At 46.7% G+C, this 16,432-nt stretch overlaps 1 protein-coding gene and 1 pseudogene across 2 annotated transcripts in view; both read right to left on the bottom strand.

The window, feature by feature from the left end:
• Window positions 1–908: 908 nt before the first annotated feature.
• On the bottom strand, window positions 909–4,460 carry LOC118171458 (annotated as a pseudogene).
• Window positions 4,461–8,162: 3,702 nt separating this feature from the next.
• Window positions 8,163–16,432, bottom strand: part of LOC118160837 (lysozyme g) — a 12,703-nt gene continuing 4,433 nt past the window's right edge. The window contains exons 1-6 of one of the 2 annotated variants that reach the window (XM_035315862.1): window positions 12,502–12,635; window positions 11,713–11,786; window positions 11,365–11,466; window positions 10,995–11,191; window positions 10,744–10,882; window positions 8,163–8,334 (exon numbers count right to left, since the gene is read on the bottom strand). In XM_035315862.1, the coding sequence (XP_035171753.1) occupies window positions 8,201–8,334; window positions 10,744–10,882; window positions 10,995–11,191; window positions 11,365–11,466; window positions 11,713–11,770 (630 nt within the window). In that variant the 5' untranslated portion in view covers window positions 11,771–11,786; window positions 12,502–12,635 and the 3' untranslated portion in view covers window positions 8,163–8,200. Of the gene's footprint in view, window positions 8,335–10,743; window positions 10,883–10,994; window positions 11,192–11,364; window positions 11,467–11,712; window positions 11,787–12,501; window positions 12,636–16,432 lie in introns of those variants that run through there. The other variant, XM_035315868.1, reaches the window with a different exon arrangement.

Here is a 16,432-nt window from a genome sequence, read left to right on the forward strand (position 1 = left end):
ATTCCACAGTAAGGTTTAGCTTAAAGAGGTGTCTACTCCTGACAGACTGCCAGTTTTCATGAAACAGGAAATTGTACTTAAAATTTCTTAATGTATGTGGAAGTTTGAATGTTCCTCACATTTGCTCCAAGGTCACAACAGTCAGGCTGCGATTAGAATTTCCCAGATTTTCTCTATATAGACGTATGTTTTCTAAAGGTTTGTCCTCAGGTGTAAAACCTGAACCAGCCAGAGTGCAAAAGCATAATGTGTGTCCATATAACTTTGGTAGTGGAGCATTGTCCTGCTTGTGACTCTTCATGAAGCACAAGTAAGAAACGCTGTCTTTTTGTGGAAGAAACAAATGAGCTGACTTGAGACAATAGCAAAAGTTGGGTTAGCAGGTAGTTTGCAGATCTCTGGTCCAACCTCCTGCACCGCTGGCCAGCTGTCTTTGTGGGAGAAAAAGTAATATGCAGAATACAGAGCTAGCAGCCCTTGGCTTGGACAAGTACTCTCTTTGCTGGGTTAAAAATTGGCCAGATGGCTAGGCCCAGAGAGTGGTGGTGAATGGAGTTAAATCCAGGTGGTGACCGGTTACCAGTGGTGTTCCCCAGGGGTCGGTGTTGGGGCCCATCCTCTTTGATATCTTTACTGATGATTTGCATGAGGGAATTGAGTGCACCCTCAGTAAGTTTGCAGATGACATGTTTTCTAATCTTAAAGATTCTATAATTCCATCTCCTACAGATAAGGAGGTGTTTAGTAGAGACATACAATCTCTTCCTTTGGTTGAGCTTTGCTTCTGTTCATACAGTCCATGATACCTTTTTTTTGGACAACCCTCACTTCCCAACTCCCCAGACCCCAGCCCATTTCTGGGGGAGAAATCCATGATTTTTTTTATATATATTTTTTTTTTATTAGGAGAAAATTTCCAAGCAGTAACTCAAATCTAATAATTACTCAGATATCTTTCTTAGTAACCATTTCTCTTAAAAATCCTGGCTCTTGCAACCACATCGTTGGCGTACTCACTGTGTGTTGTGCCAATATCCATTCCTTCGTAGGACTGGACATTACTAGGTCCTGCATTGTAGGCTGAAATCCCACCTGAAATGAGAAAGGAACACTTAAACAGAGGTGATATCTCTTCAGTACGCAAACAAAACTCACAACCTAAATGTGTTGTTTCAGCTTGTAGGTCTCTTTTCACCACGATTTTTGGCCACAGTATCAGCATTTTCAGCTGCTTTTGTCACTGGGGTTTTGTTCCATTTGTGTCTTAGCGTTGTGCAGAAATCATAATTTGCATCCAGACTTGGTGCTCATTATGTCCCTGCTGTGTTTTGCTAATCTAACATCTTCAGTTGTAGGGCTGTTTCCTTTTGTTCGTATTCCTTCAACTCTAAAGGCATTAATAACCTCAGACATATTTGTACTGTAGTTGTTATAAAGGGCCCCAAGTACAACAATGTCTTCAGCTGTGATCACTACTCAAGAACAAACCACGTTTCCTTCAGTGAGGACCATATGGTTTAGGAATTAATGTGAATTAAGGCCTGTCTTTGGAGTTGTATGGATTGTAGCTTTTTATAGGTAGGTATAGAAATACAAAAGAAAGCAATTGGGTGGATGAGGAGAAAAAAAAACTCCTTGGAACTGAAAAATGTCATGATATTTGCTGAGTTTTCCAAAAGTCTGCTAGAAAGCTAAACACATCATATTTTTCTATTCCTTTTGGTGAGCACAATGAAGTATTATTCCACACAGCAATAAAATGAGCAGGAGGACTGGGATGTGTTTAGTTTTTTAAAGTGCTCAGTTTTACAGCGTTACCATGCTTGACTTTTATATGTGTGAAGTGTTATAAAGCTGCCTTTTTAAAGCTGACAAAGCCATGGCTTTGAACTGCTGTTTGTTTTTTGTTTTTTGTTTTTTTTTTTAATTATTTATTTATTTTTCCAGGTGGAAATTTGTTCTGGATTTGTTTTATCATCCAACACAAAATCCCTGTGTGTTGTCTTACATGCTCTTCACTGTCCTGTGTCCCAACAGTCTTGTATCAATGCACGAGGAGGAAAAAAAAAAAACATAGTTTAGAGCTCTTCATCACTTACAGGCTGCCTGTACTCATTTTGATCTTTACTCTCATAGTTTACCTGTTTTTGTCGTGCAGAGAGCAAGCGAGGTCAGCCCAAGGAGTGGGCAAAGCCAGCAGATGCGTGAAGAGCAGACTATGGGGGCAGCGGACAGAAGTGCCTGCCCCACCTCTGTCTATCAGAGCCTTATAAAACCCAGACAGCTGCTGCTGCAAAGATGACAGGGTGCTGAGAGCAGCGTTACTGCTGTGTAAGGTTTTTCAGCTGTAAGACCGCTGCTCCTGTCCTCCCCAGCTGCATCAAGGGTGCCAAAACCATTGTTTTCCCTCTGGTCAGCCCCTGGCTCTGTCTGTTCTGCCCTTCCCAGGGCAGGAGGAGCAGCTTTGCCTCTTACCCACGGGGCAGTGCAGTGCAGCCCTCAGAGGGATGGGGCTTGCAGGGAAGCGTATCCTAATGTGTGCAGCAAATGTTCTGGGATTGTATGGATAAGCGTACAACTTGGCAAACAAGTGAGGCGTGGGTGTAGGCATGAAAAATGAAGCAAGATTCCCCCCACTAGCTCAGTCCCTGCGGTGCATAAAGGGTAATTAACCTGACTGCATGCAGCTGCAGCCTCTGGGCCTCTACACTTACTTAAAAAAAGGTTTTTGAAACAAGATTTATTATCTGAAGTATGAAATAGGAACAATTAATCTCCTCGTTCCCCATAGAGCCCTGGGAAGCAAGCAGCAGTTTTGTCATGTAGATGCCAGCTGCTCTTACCCTGATACTAACCAGCATCCCTCCCCTGGTGCTGGCAGCTGGAAAATGGGTCGATGCCAGTTACGTTTGGCCAAAAAGTTGTCTGAAAAGTGTTGAGAAAAGGAAAACAAAAAAAAAAAGTCTCCTGGTGGACACTGTAGCGAGTTCTGGCTAGGCCTCTCATACTTCACAAAATGCTTCAAACTTGGAAAGTCTGAGCTGAGTAAGCAGCACGGTGCTTGATGCAGCATTTCATTTCCTTTACCTTTTATCCGTGTTTCTCTTGGGGCTGTACTGCATTTCTCTGGCAGTGGAGCGTGACAGCCCTTACTGCTGGACCTGCCCCATTTAAGTAATAGTAGCCAGCCAAGGTATTGCTCCAAGTTTTAGAGGGGGTGAGGGGCTGGGATGAGGAACAGGCCAGGTTGCAATCTTCCCTTGCCAAGTCCCACCTCTCTACTTCTTGCCTCAGAAGAGATGTAAACTTTTGCTCGGCTGAACCCAATGTGTTGGCAGCAAGATTAGGGGTTTGCCTTTCAGGGAGGCCCCTGCTGCTCCTTTAGCATTCTCCTTCAAAAAACAAGGACGAGATTTCTGTTTGTAAGAGGACCGGCCATACCTGCATTAAAATAAATCAATTTCTGTGGTCACCCATACCATCCTTCAGTACTGTCCCAGCGTATGACCCGCAGGATAATACTGGCTGTTCACAACTGGATCGACATACTTGCTGTTGCTGGCTTTCATGATCTTGGCTTTAGATGTTCTTCAAATCTTTTTCGGCAAACTTCTCTGAAGCAGGAACTCCTACAGCAAAACGTGCATCACTTTTCCTTTCATTTTAAAAATCAGAAACAAATTGTTCGAATGGTTATTATGGCTGAACTGATGTTTGAATCCTTTTGAATCTCTTTAGAGAGAGGCAGTAACAGAATTGACTAATTTTTGTGAAGTAGCCTAGATAACAATAGACGGCTGATAGAAAAAGATTTTTTTTTTTTTTTCAAAACCAGAGGGCAGTTCTATAATGTGCAGGCTAAAAGGTGTGTCTATTTCAAATCCAAGCCTTTGTTTGGACTAGTTCCAGATTTACTTCTTTTAATTTATGGCTATGGGATATGTTCAAAAACTTAGATCATGAGGAAACCCTCATAAGGGAGAGAGAAAAACAGGTTTAATGGCAGGGATTGAATGTGCCCAGTGGCCCTTGAGTCTTCGCTGTGATGCTTTTGAATATTCCTTGCAGCATCTCGAGGGCCACTCCATTCCCAACTTGTATGTGCCCAAGTAGGCTCTTTGTCATGGTGTAAATATCTGCTCACTTGGCAACGGCTGATGGTCAAGTACTTCGATTTGTCACAAGCTCATGCGTGGATTTGAGGGGAAACAACCAAATTACCACACACCTGGTGCTAGCCCTTCCAGTTTGCAGGCTCTGAAGCTCCAGTCATGTTGACGTCCAGTATCTTCCCACAGAGATCAGAACAGCCAAAAGAGCAGCGTTTGCGATGAAAAGTCAGGCCAGAGCGGTGTGTGCAGCACATGCCGTTGAAATATTTTCAGATCCATAAGTGAAAACGATTGGCATCATATAGACACTAGCATGGACTTTTATGCTAGGAGATGAAGTTACCGCATTATATTTGCGCACAATTCATTTCTCCTAGTTTTAGCTTGCATAAAACTCAAGTGTTCAATGTAAGCTTGCCACTCGGGCTTCCTGCAGAGCCAGTGCAGAAAGGCACCTCCAAAAGGCACTTACCCATTTCAAAATATAAAAATCAATGAGTCAAAAGAAAGCCTGCACAACTAACTGGCTCCAGTTTGCTTTCCCATAGCTACCATCAACAGGAAAAATCAAAGAGAAGCATCCTGCAAATGTCTTACTTGCAATTTAGCTACGTTTATCTGTTGCCTAACCACACTGTTGCAGAAGGTAAGATACAAACAGCAACGGAGAGGAACAATGCCAACCTGGGCTAGCAGTTAATGGAAAAGAGACTTTGGTGGAATGAATTATTTACAAGAATATTAGAGAAACATCACCAAGCTGACATGCTTGCTGCAGGGTGTCTCCCCACCATCTCTGGGCACATGCTAGAGATGCACGGGTGTTAGCCGCCTGGCGCAGCCGACTCAGCACTTCCTACACAGCAGGGCTTTTATGGGAAATGGGAACGCCCAGCCACTCCTCATGTAGCCACCCAAACACAAGGTTTCTTCTCTAGCCACCATTCAAAAAGGAAGTAACTTCTAATCAGATTCAAAACCTGGTTGCTAATTGTTTGGAAGTAGGAGGAGCCTCATCTGAAAACAGCAGGCTACCTTTCGTTGGACGCAACGAAGTGATGGCAATGGGAAGAGAGGAGCCCGAGCTTTCGGATGTAATAAAGTTATTGGAGGCAAAGACCTTGCAACACTGCCACATGACAGAGCTGCAGTTACTGAGAATTTGGGCATGCAGGGGGCACGCGAGGCTCCTGGTTTTATCCCTTCTCCAAATGAGCACACAAGTAACAACACAGCATGTATCAAAACCACAGTGCCTGTTTGGAAGTAAGAAAGCAAGCCACTGGATGGCGGACCTCCCCGTCACTACTCATCCATGCTGACATGCCTCCGCTGTGCTGAGTTTTGTGAGAATGAAATGCTGTTTTACTCCAATCAGCTCTTTCACATTGTAAGCCAGGGAACTCATCCTGTGTCATCGTCTTGAAGGAACCAATTCCATAACTCTTTTTTTCCACTGCTACCACCTCAAATCAAGAATGAGCTGCAAAAAGTCACTGCAGCTCCTGTGTGGAGCTTTTCATCTTCAAGATTGCAAACAAGACTGAAACACAGGGAAGTACCTTGGAGAGGAAGCAGATATGCTCATACAGAATTGACATAGATAAATATTGAAAACTGAGAATAACAATAAAGATGATTTACAAAGCAGTAATCTCCAAGCGGCTACTCCCTTATTGCTGGGGGAAGGTTGTAAAGGATGTACTAGATTGCTTAGCCTGCGCCACAGTAACTGAGGCAGGCAGGTAGAGCTCCTGTGTTTTCTGGAGTACTGTGCAGAAATTATTTAATCATCCATACATGCATGGAACCTCACATGTCATACCTTGAGTACTATGCTCAGTTTTGGGCTCCGCACTATGAAAAGGATATTGAGTTGCTGGAGTGCATTGAGAGAAGAGCAATGAAGCTGGTGAAGTGACAAGAAAATAAGAGTTAGGAGGAGCGGCTGAGGGAACTGGGGCTGTGTAGTCTGGAGAAGAGGAGGCTGAGGGCAGACATCATTGGTCTTTACAACTACCTGAAAGGAGGTTGCAGTGAGAAGGGTGTTGGTCTCTTTCTCAGGTGACAAGTGATAGGACACGAGGAAACAGCCTCAAGTTGCACCAGGGGAGGTTTAGATTGGATGTCAGGAAGAATTTCTTCATGGAGATGGTGGTCAAGCTTTGGAGCGGGCTGCACAGGGAAGTGGTGGAGTCCCCATCTCTGGGGGTATTCAGTAGATAGATGTATGGATGTGACACTAAAAAACATGGTCTAGTGATGGGACTTGGTAGGTCAGATTGACAGTCGAACTTGGCGATCTTGAAGGTCTTTCCAACCTAGATGATTCTATGATTGTGTGTCCTAAGAAATGTTTTCCCCAACAAACCTGTCTCCCAGCCTCCTGGGAGAGAATGGCATGTCTGCATTGTGGTTCACAACAAAAGCCCCGATGTGTGTGTGATGTGAAGCAGCCTGGACGCTCCAGCAAGTGTGGGAAGCTGCTACAGACTCAGGCTTTTAGGCCTACCCGGTAGCAGGGGGGTCTGTAGGGGTGGCTCCAGATGAGGCTCCTTATGGCCCCACATCAGAGCTGACCTTCAACACAGGCAGACAGACCACTGGGAGGGAAGGGAAAGAAACTGCAGAGCCTGCCAGTGCAGTCAGGGCCCAGCCAGTGTGGTCCCCAAAAAGCTGACTCTTCTCTGGGCTGAGAGGACCCAGCTCCCTCAGCTGCTCCCTGTGTGTGTCCTGTGCTCCAGCCCCCAACCAGCTGAGTGGCCTCTGCTGGAATCACCCCCAACATGTTAGGGTCCCCCTTGTATCAGGGAGCCCAAAACTGGGTACAGTGCTCCAGATGTGGTCTTTCAAGCACCAAAGAGAGGGAAATGATCACTTCCCTCAGGCTGCTGTCCATGCTTTTGCTAATGCAACTCTTCTTCATCAACATCTCTGCACGGGCTTATGTCCACCAGGGCCCCAGGACCCTTTTTACACAGCTTGCTTTCTGGGCAGTGGCGCCAGCCCACACCAGTGCATGGGGTTTTTCTGTCCCAGTGCTCTGCCTTTGTCCTGGTTGATCTTTATGGGCTTGATGTTCAACAAGATCAAGAGCAAAGTCCTGCACCTCGATCAGAGCAATCCCACGCACATATACAATCTTGGTGGAGAATGGTTTGAGAGCAGCCCTGAGGAGAAGGACTTGGGGGTGCTGGCTAATGAAAAAATCAACATGAGCTGGCAATATGTGCTTGCAGCCCAGAAAGCCAACTGCATCCTGGGCTGCGTCAAAAGCAGCGTGGCCAGCAGGGTGAGGGAGGTGATTCTCCCCCTCTGCTCTGCTCACCTGGAGCACTGTGCTCAGCTCTGGGGTCCCCAGCACAAGGACATGGATGTGTTAGAGTGAGTCCAGAGGAAGCTCATGAGGATGAACAGAGGGCTGGAGCACCTCTCCTATGCAGAGTGCTCCCACAGAAATATGTGTACACTGGAGTCCTGTTTCATTTGCTAATAACATATTTATTCATTTTCTATTTGCTTATTTCTATATGACTGAAAACTGACAGAAAAATCCACCTCTGTTCTATGCATTTATATGAAAAATTAGAATTCAGAAAAGAATGACTACTCCACAATATGAAGTAAGTATCAGGCAGCTCTGAAAAAAAAAAATAAATCATTAAGCAGATACCCAAGGAAGTATTTTGCCTTTTGATTTCTTAAGAGAACAACAGGCTTGAGCAGAAATGCACTTCAAGATCTGGAATGCAGAAAATTATCAATAGCAATGCAAGATAGGCCTCAAAGCAATACAAGACAGGCCTCAAAACTAAGCAAAATATGTAGATAGCACAAAAGATTCTGTTAGTATTCCCTTTGTAAAATGCAAACCATATTGCTTTTAAAGAAACTACATTATCCGTGTCTCACTGAATATTGTTTCTCTAAATGGGAGCTGTAGCCTGCGAATTCTTGTTTCTCATAAGTCATTCCTGTACATTTGCATCTGTATGGACTTGGATGCATCTTCTTCCGTTGTGTTTTGCCTCCCTCCTGGGTGTCAAGAAGGTGATGGGAGGGAAGTCACTCAGTGCAGGTGCGCCAGCCTAGTATCCATTCTGCTTGTAATACTGGGCTCGAGCGACCACATCATTGGCATAGTCATCATGGGTAGTGCCAATGTCCATCCTTGCATAGCTTTGGACATTCCTGTCTCCGGCGTTGTAGGCAGAAATCCCACCTGAAATGAAACACCGAAAGATGCCATGCAGACTTTAAACAAAATTCCACCCTGATGCGTCCTGGTTTTGCTTGTGGAGGAAGCTTTCGCTTATCAGGACTTTGGAATTGGGGATGTGGTGTTATCAGAGCTTCTCTGTCTTAACCAGGGCTCTGCAAAAGGCCTACATGTATTGCTGCATCTGCCAACACATTGTAAAAATACTGGGGGGTATGTTCACAGACACTTGCAGCTTGATGAATTTGCATCTCCCACCTGGCCCAGCACAAGCCCTCTGGCTGCAGCAAGCTTGTTCACAACGCAATATAAGATCCAATAGCCTCGTAACTTCTCACTCATTCTTGAAAACTACTTCTCTCTAAAGAGCTTTAAAACATAACCACACCTTGCACTGCACAGGAGCTTTCCTGGCTGCCAAGCAGCAGGCACTTTTTCCATGTTGCATGACACCGTTTTGCAGTCCCCAAATACCTCTTTCCCCCCATCGACAGCAACACAGAGAGAGCTGCTGGCTGCGTTCAAGCTACTCAGAGCTACTTATTAACTTGGGTGGTTGTAGGAGATTCTTTGTTGTCAGATGAGGAGAGTTTGACTCTTCCATAAATCAGGTTTCATCTGTATAAATATTTGCTGCATGGCACTGAAAACACGCAGAGGCTGCCATGTTAAGGAAAGGCAGAAACAACACAGTTTGCCAAGCCTTGCCTTTTGCCTGTGAAATAAAAGCTCTGAAAAGCTAAGCGATGCTCTTAGAAATGTAGTCATTAAGGAACAAAGGAACTTTGAAAGAGAAAACTTGCAGAACTAGTGGATGAGAGCCCCTGGACCACCGTCCTTAGGGACAGAGGAACGGATCAGAGCTGGCAACTCTGTAAGGACACTTTGCTTTGAGCACAAGAGCTCTCCATCCCCATGTAGAAGGAATCCAGCAGGGAGGGCAGGAAGCTGGGGCAGCTGAGCAAGACTGAGATGCAAAAAGGAAATGCACAGGCAGGGGAAGCAGGGACATGTGGCCTGGGAAGAGTACAGGGATGCTGTATGGATGTTCAGGGATGGGGGCAGGAAAGCCAAGGCACAAATGGAACTGAGCCTGGCAAGGGAAGCACGAAAATAACAAGGGATTCAATGGATACATCGGCCAGAAAAGAAAGACCAAGGGGATTTATTCCCTCTGCTGGATGATAATGAAGAACTGTTAATGACACAAGGAGAAGGCTGAGGTACACAACAACTTATTTTCCTCAGCCTTCACTGCTAGTCAGGCTTCCCACATGTCTCATTTCCCTGAACCTGTAGGTGAGGGCTGAGGGAGCAAAGAGCAGGTTCCAGACCACCCGATGAAACTGAACAGGTTCAAGTCTATGGGACCCCATGACATGCCCTGACAGGGGCCCTGAGGGAACTAGCTGATGCAGTTGCCAAGCCTCTCTCCAATGTATTTGAAAAGACCTGGCAGCCAGGTGAAGTCCCTGGTGACTGGTAAAAGGGAAATATCACTCACATTTTTAAAAAGGTTAGGAAGGAGGGCCCAGGGAACTACAGACCAGTGAGCCTAATGTGAACCTAATGAGGTTCAACAAGTCCAAGTGCAAGGTGCTGCTCCTGGGTCAGGGCAATCCCAGACATGAGTACAGACTGGGAGAAGAACTCATTGAGAGCAGCCCTGCAGAGAAGGACCTGGGGGTTCTGGTGGACAAAAGCTTGACAGGAGCCAGCAGTGCGTGCTTGCAGCCCAGAAGGCCAACTGCATCCTGGGCTGCATCAACAGAGGAGTGGGCAGCAGGGCGAGGGAGGGGATTGTCCACCTCTACTCTGCCACGTGGAGTGCTGCATCCAGGTCTGGAGCCAACAGCACTACAAGGATGTGGGGCTGTTAGAGTGCGTCCAGAGGAGGGCCACAAAGATGACTGGAGAGCTGGAGCACCTCTCCTATGAAGAAAGGCTGAGAGAGATGGGGCTGTTCAGCCTGAAGGCTCTGGGGAGACCTCACTACGGCCTTTCAGTACTTAAAGGGGGCTTAGCAAAAGATGGAGAGTGACTTTTACAAAGACAGATAATGATGGGACAAGAAGGAATGGTTTTAAATTAAAAGGGGAGATTTAGATTAGCTTTTAGGAGGAAATTCTTCACTCAGAGGATGGTGAGGCACCGGCACAGGTTGCCCAGAGAAGCTGTGGATGCCCCATCCCTGGAGGCATTTAAGGCCAGTCTGGATAGGGCTTTGGGCAACCAGTTCTGGAGGGTGGGTGGGTGGCATTGCCACCCATGGCAGGGGTGTTGGAACTGTGTGATGTTAAAGGAGATCCAGTTCCAACCCAAGCCATTCTATGACTCTGTGAAATCATTCAGTGTGCCCTTGTCCTAGACTTTTTCTTCCCTCCTGGACAAAATCTGTGGTCTGCACATTACCTTTCAGCTGCTGATCCTTTGTCCACCGTGGGAACTTGTTCTGTATTCTCTTTATAAAATTGATAAGTATTGTCGTGCCCTGAGTGATATGGACTTCTCCATTCCACGTTCCCTGGGGGTTATGGCTTCTTCTGTCAACCTAGAAATATCAAAAAGTCATTTCCCTGTGGTAATGGATGACATGTTTAGAAGGTTTACTTTTATTCATATGACATTAGTTTGTCGGGTTTTAGTGGAGCATCAACAAATACCTGCATTAAGCCAAATCCATTTCCACCGTCACCCCAGCCGTTCTTCAGTACTTTACCAGCGTGAGATTCACGAGAGATGATGCCAGCAATCACAGCGGGCTCAACACACAGCTTTTCGCCAACTTTCTTAATGAGTGTTTTGTATCTATTCATAGCTTGTAGGTCTCGTTCAGCAATCTTTCTTGAAGCTGGAACTCCTGTAATGAAAACCAGAAGCAAAGATGCCTTGTCTCCAGGAGGCAGACCATGCCTCTAGGTATATTACGCAGGCTCAGCAGCCGGTGTGTGTCCAGCATTTTGAAAATCTGAAAGATTTGGGATTATTGTGCTACCATGGAAGAGAGCAATCTGGCAGAAGAGTGATACTTACCGCAGTAGTTTAAGCCCTCTGGTTTTGCAGTTTTGCATGAAGCCCCAGTGGTGTCAATTCTGTTTACATTGCCGTAGCAATCCGTGCGGGCCTGGCAGGCACCTGAAAAGGTTGCATGGAAAGAGTTAAGCATCTTGCACCCTGCACCTTGCAACTGGCACCCTGCACCCACCCCTCCCTCAGAGGTGACCCCTCCTGCAAGACTCGCAGGAGGAGCTGAGCACTTTCCTGGCCCAACACAATTTGATGGCAACTGAGATTTTGGAGAGGGGCTACAGGGTGGTGTCTTAATCTCCTGGGGCTGCTCGGGGGATGAGCGTGGCGGGGCAGTGTGGGATGCTGACTTACCCAGGAGGGCAGCAAGGCCCATCAGCACGAGCATCAGGCTCATGGGGTAGTTCTTCATGAGCACACAAAGCAACCTGCAAAATCAATCAAAAAACAAGAAGAAATGAATTCATCTCACTGCTTGCTGAGTAAACACAAAGAAACTGTTTCTGAGCTGATGGGATATTTCTCTTGGTTGGATGTACAAAGAGATATTTAAGTGCAATCATGTCCCTCTGCTAGCTTGAAACCTCTCACCAGAGCCTTGGGACCTCTCATATCTGATGATGTTTCCAGCACACATTTTCTACAGTGTCTTAGTAACCTCCTTCCAACCTCCTCCAACTCCAATATTTAATTCAGGAAAAAATAAAATGAGTGATGTTCAGTGCTCTTCGCTGCTGTGCTCCCACCATGAATGCCCTTATTCTGTACCCATAATCTATACAAACCACCTTCACGACATCAAATCAGCTTTGCCAGCATCTTCTGAGGCTTTATATGCAGATATTGGCACTTGCAAGCTACACTTTGTCTAAAATATCATGGATGACTACTTCAGGGTGAGCTGTACTCCGGGAGCACATGCTTCCCATTGCTGGCTGATAAGGGAACCAGGGGATATGGGCTCACATGTGGATGGGAGCCATCTAAATTCAGGTGAGATGAATCTGGGTCTAGAGGACAAATCTTCATGTCCTTATGCAAGCAGAAATCTCATGCAGCAAAAACCTGCAGCCTCTGGGCTGCTGAGGAGGTGGTATTGCCGAAGGGAATAAGAAGCCCCCCTCACCCGAAGTGGTATCTTACCTACGTGTCTTCAGCTCAGCTGCTGCCACAGGTCTGAGGTCTGGGGAGGTTTAATATATAGGGTGAGCTGCCTTCCGTTCTGTGGTAATCTGACACTGTGTTGAAATGCACTGGGCTGTGGTTTTGTAAGGTTTAACAGCAGTTTTCCAGTGTGAACAGAACCTGTTGCACTATAAACATTGGCATGGTGGCAAGTATGTTCTGGGGAGTGGCATTTTCCAGGTGTCAAAAAGAAAACAAAATCACATTGTTTTTCTCTGGGTGACCCTTGTGTTTCACACCCTATTCCTGGAGGGAACCACAGTGAGGGCTGAGTATCCATCTATCAAGCAGGTGTTTGTTGTGGTCCCATCCTGGTGTCCTGGGCTGTGTCCATACTGCTCGAGAGCAGAGGGCTGGGGCTGACCCTGGCTGATGACTGGGTGCTGTGCTTCTGCAGGACAAGCTCCTTACCAGCCCCACAAAGACCTCTCCCTCTCTCCTGCCATTCCCCAGACATATTTCTGCTTTCCCCACGACTTCAATTGCTCTCTGAAACCCCTCTCTTCTCCTGTCCCACCTCTGTCCAGAGCCAGTTTTGGGGAGGCGCAACCCTTGGAGGAAGAAAAAGGATGCAGCAAAGCTCAGTGGCCAAAGGTGCTGTGCTACAGCCTGTTGGGCAGTGGTGGGGATCTCCTCATAGCCGCGCCAAAAATCAGAGAATCACAGACTCACAGAATGGTTTGGGTTGGAAGGGACCTTAAAGACCATCTAATTCCAACCCCCTGCCATGGGCAGGGACACCTCCCACTAGACCAGGTTGCCCAAATCCCCATCCAGCCTGGCCTTGAACACCTCCAGGGATGGGGCATGCGCAGCTTCTCTCTGCAGCTTGTTCCAGTGCCTCACCACTCTCAATGTAAGGAATTTCCTCCTAATACCTAATCTAAATCTGTCCTCTTTTAGTTTAAAACTGTTACCCCTTGTCTTACTGCTACATTCCCTGATAGAGAGTTGCTCTCCATCTTTCCTGTAGAGCCCCTTTAAGCACTGGAAGGCTGCAGAAGAAAGAGTATCAGCTTCTGTGGCTTCTGTTTTTTGTCTTTGGTGGCTGTGGTCAGTCTCTAAAGGGTGTGTAGAAAGTGCAGTGAGGACATCTTGGGCCAGAGATGCCCAACTGTCTTTGTGGCACGACTGATGAGTTCTGCCAATGCCTTTCTTCACAAGCTTCCTTCGCTGGTACGCAGTGATGCAGTGGACATCACTCCATCTCCCAGAGCACCTCCTGGACACGGAGCCACTGCATGGTGCTAGCAGTGGTTAAAGGAGCAGTGAGCTGCTCCCCCAGGTTTACCTTTATTGTTCCCTTGTTCCGTAGCTGGTGAGTGCTTAGGGGACCTGGAAATTGTGCTCAATAATGTTGTTATTGTAACATTATCTTTTTGAAATGTCACGGAAGGAGAAGCTGATAACGAACAAAGGACTGGGGATTTTCACTCCATTTGAGTTGGAAAGAACAAGGTAAATAACAATAAGTTGACTATTAATCAATTGCTGTGGTCCTGGGGCTAGCCGAACCTCTCTTTGTGCCTTGTCTATGCTTTCTCCAAAGGATCCCTCTCAAGCCCATGATTTCACCTTTCCCACAAGTACTGTGCTCCCATGGTGGGATCACCATGATAATGTGTCAGCAGCACCTTCCCAGACGCTCTGATCTGCTCTGCCTCTGCAGTTTACTCCCTCTGGTAGCCAGAGGAATGCCATGATCCAAAACAGCCTTCTTAAAATGCTGCATATTTAGCTCTAAAAACAAAGCCCAGCTTTGCAGGAAGGAGGGCTGCAGATGCCTGAGCATACTGAGGTTCCCCAGCTTCTTCTCATATAACCTCTGCTCCAACCCCAACCAGGTCGGTGGCCTGTGCTGGACTTGTTACACCATGTCAGGGTCCTTTCTGTACTGGGGCTTCTGCCCAAAACTGGGAGTGCCAAATAGATGGTAAGAGCCACTTCATGGACCTACTGGTGATGCTTTTCCTAATGCAGCCCAGGAGGCTGGTGGCCTTCTTTGCTGCAAGGGTGTGTTACCAGCTCCTGGTCAACTTGTTGTCCACCATGACATCCAGGACCTTCTGTACGGAGCTGATTTCCAACTGTGTGGTCCCCAGCAAGTACTGGTGCAAGGGGCTTTTCCATCTGACTTGGCACTGCCTATAGCTGAATTTCATGAGATCCCCATCCAGCCTGTCCGTGTCCCTCTGACCAGCAGCTGTGTCCTGCTAAGCACCTATGGACTTCCTGGGAGTGGTCTCTGTCTCTAGTCCAAGTTGGGATTGAGGACACTAAACACTCCTGGCTACAGGATTGGTCCTCAAAGAATGGCACAAGTAGCTGGCCACCAGCAAGACTTTGAATTGTAGGGCATCACCCTTTGGCCACAATGGTCTGTCAGTTCTTCATCCTCCATATAGAGTGATCCAACAATCCTGTTGCTGAAATAGCTCAGATCTGTGGCACAATGGTACAGTACATATAGCAAGGGTCTCAATGATCCAGTCAATAAACTGTGTTCATGAACTACCAGCAGGCAGCTCTTAATTATCACAGCAATCATATGGGAGAGGCTACTCTGGTTCACCCAGAAGTCAGACTGTTGGGCACTGGGTCAGACCTTGGCACCAGCTACTCTATAACCGCATGTCACCTTCTTCACCTCTTCTCTTAACTGAGCAGCACTCATTTTCTCCAGATCTTTTTGTAGGACATTCTTCATCTGCTGGGTTCTTGCTTACCACCACTGAACTTCCTTGTCTTGTGTAATGTCCATCAAGATCCTGCACAAGCTGTCTGCTCACGTCCTAATTTGGGACACGGAGTGGAATTTAAATATTAATTTCTACGTTATGCTCTTATTTCCCTGTACCCTAACTTGTGCCATTCCAGCAGCCGGCATGTGGAAAGGTTTAATTTCAGTAATGAGGAACTTTCAGCACTAGTTGAAAATAAATAATAAAATAATAAAACTAATAATTAAAAATATATTAAAATAATAAATAATAAAAATAAAAATAGAAAACCTGCCTTTGTGGACCTTTAGGTACAATGGGTGGTTGCACTAAACTTCTTCAGTATGGTGGTAAATTGAGTTATGGCTGAATTAACTGAGGTTTGGCTGAGAAGGCAGGGAATTAGTAAAATAACACCTGATTTAAAGGGCAGAAATGGGACCAGCAGCAGAGGTATTTTCGCCACACCTGCCTTGCAACAAGAAACCTTTGCTGTTCTTCAGGAGGCATGGTGCTGGGAGCGAGGGCTGCAGCAGGGCAGTTTGCAGGGGTGAAGGCCCAGGAGAGTCCTGGGTCAGCTCCACCCTCAGCACCTGGCCTCGTTCCTGCTCTTGAGAGTTTCTCATCTATTGCTAATTGGCTCAATAAAGGTTAATTTAGAAATGACTGATCCGAGTTACGCCTTCAGGTGAGAAACTGGACTGCTGCAAGCTTCCCAGTGCAATTAAGCCCATTTAGGCCGTGCAGGAGGAGGAGGGGAGCCACCCCATCTCTGACAGGAGGTGGGAGGCCCTGGGTGCCAGGAGGCCCCTGGTCCTGAGGGGGGGCATAAATAGGGCCTGGAGCACCAGTGAGGTGGGAGAGATAGGTAGGGGGATGAGGTGTTGGCTTAGAGAGCCATGGGAGGAGCTTGGGAAGCTTCAGGGACAAGAGGAACCAGCCTAGGAGGGGTGGGCTCCACCTGAGCTGTAATGGAGCCAGGCTGCAGCTCTGGTGGCTGGGAAGGTTGTGGAGGGACATTTAAACCCGAAGCTGGGGAGAGCTGGCAGATGCACAGGAATACCCGATTTGGATTGATGGGATCTCAGAGACTTGGTGGAGGCTAGAAAATCCATGGGATACTGTCCTGGTTTCAGTTAGGACAGTTATTTTTCCTCCTAGTAGCTGGT

Source organism: Oxyura jamaicensis, chromosome 1, assembly GCF_011077185.1.
Source record: "Oxyura jamaicensis isolate SHBP4307 breed ruddy duck chromosome 1, BPBGC_Ojam_1.0, whole genome shotgun sequence".
In the NCBI taxonomy this organism is placed as follows: Eukaryota; Metazoa; Chordata; class Aves; order Anseriformes; family Anatidae; genus Oxyura; species Oxyura jamaicensis.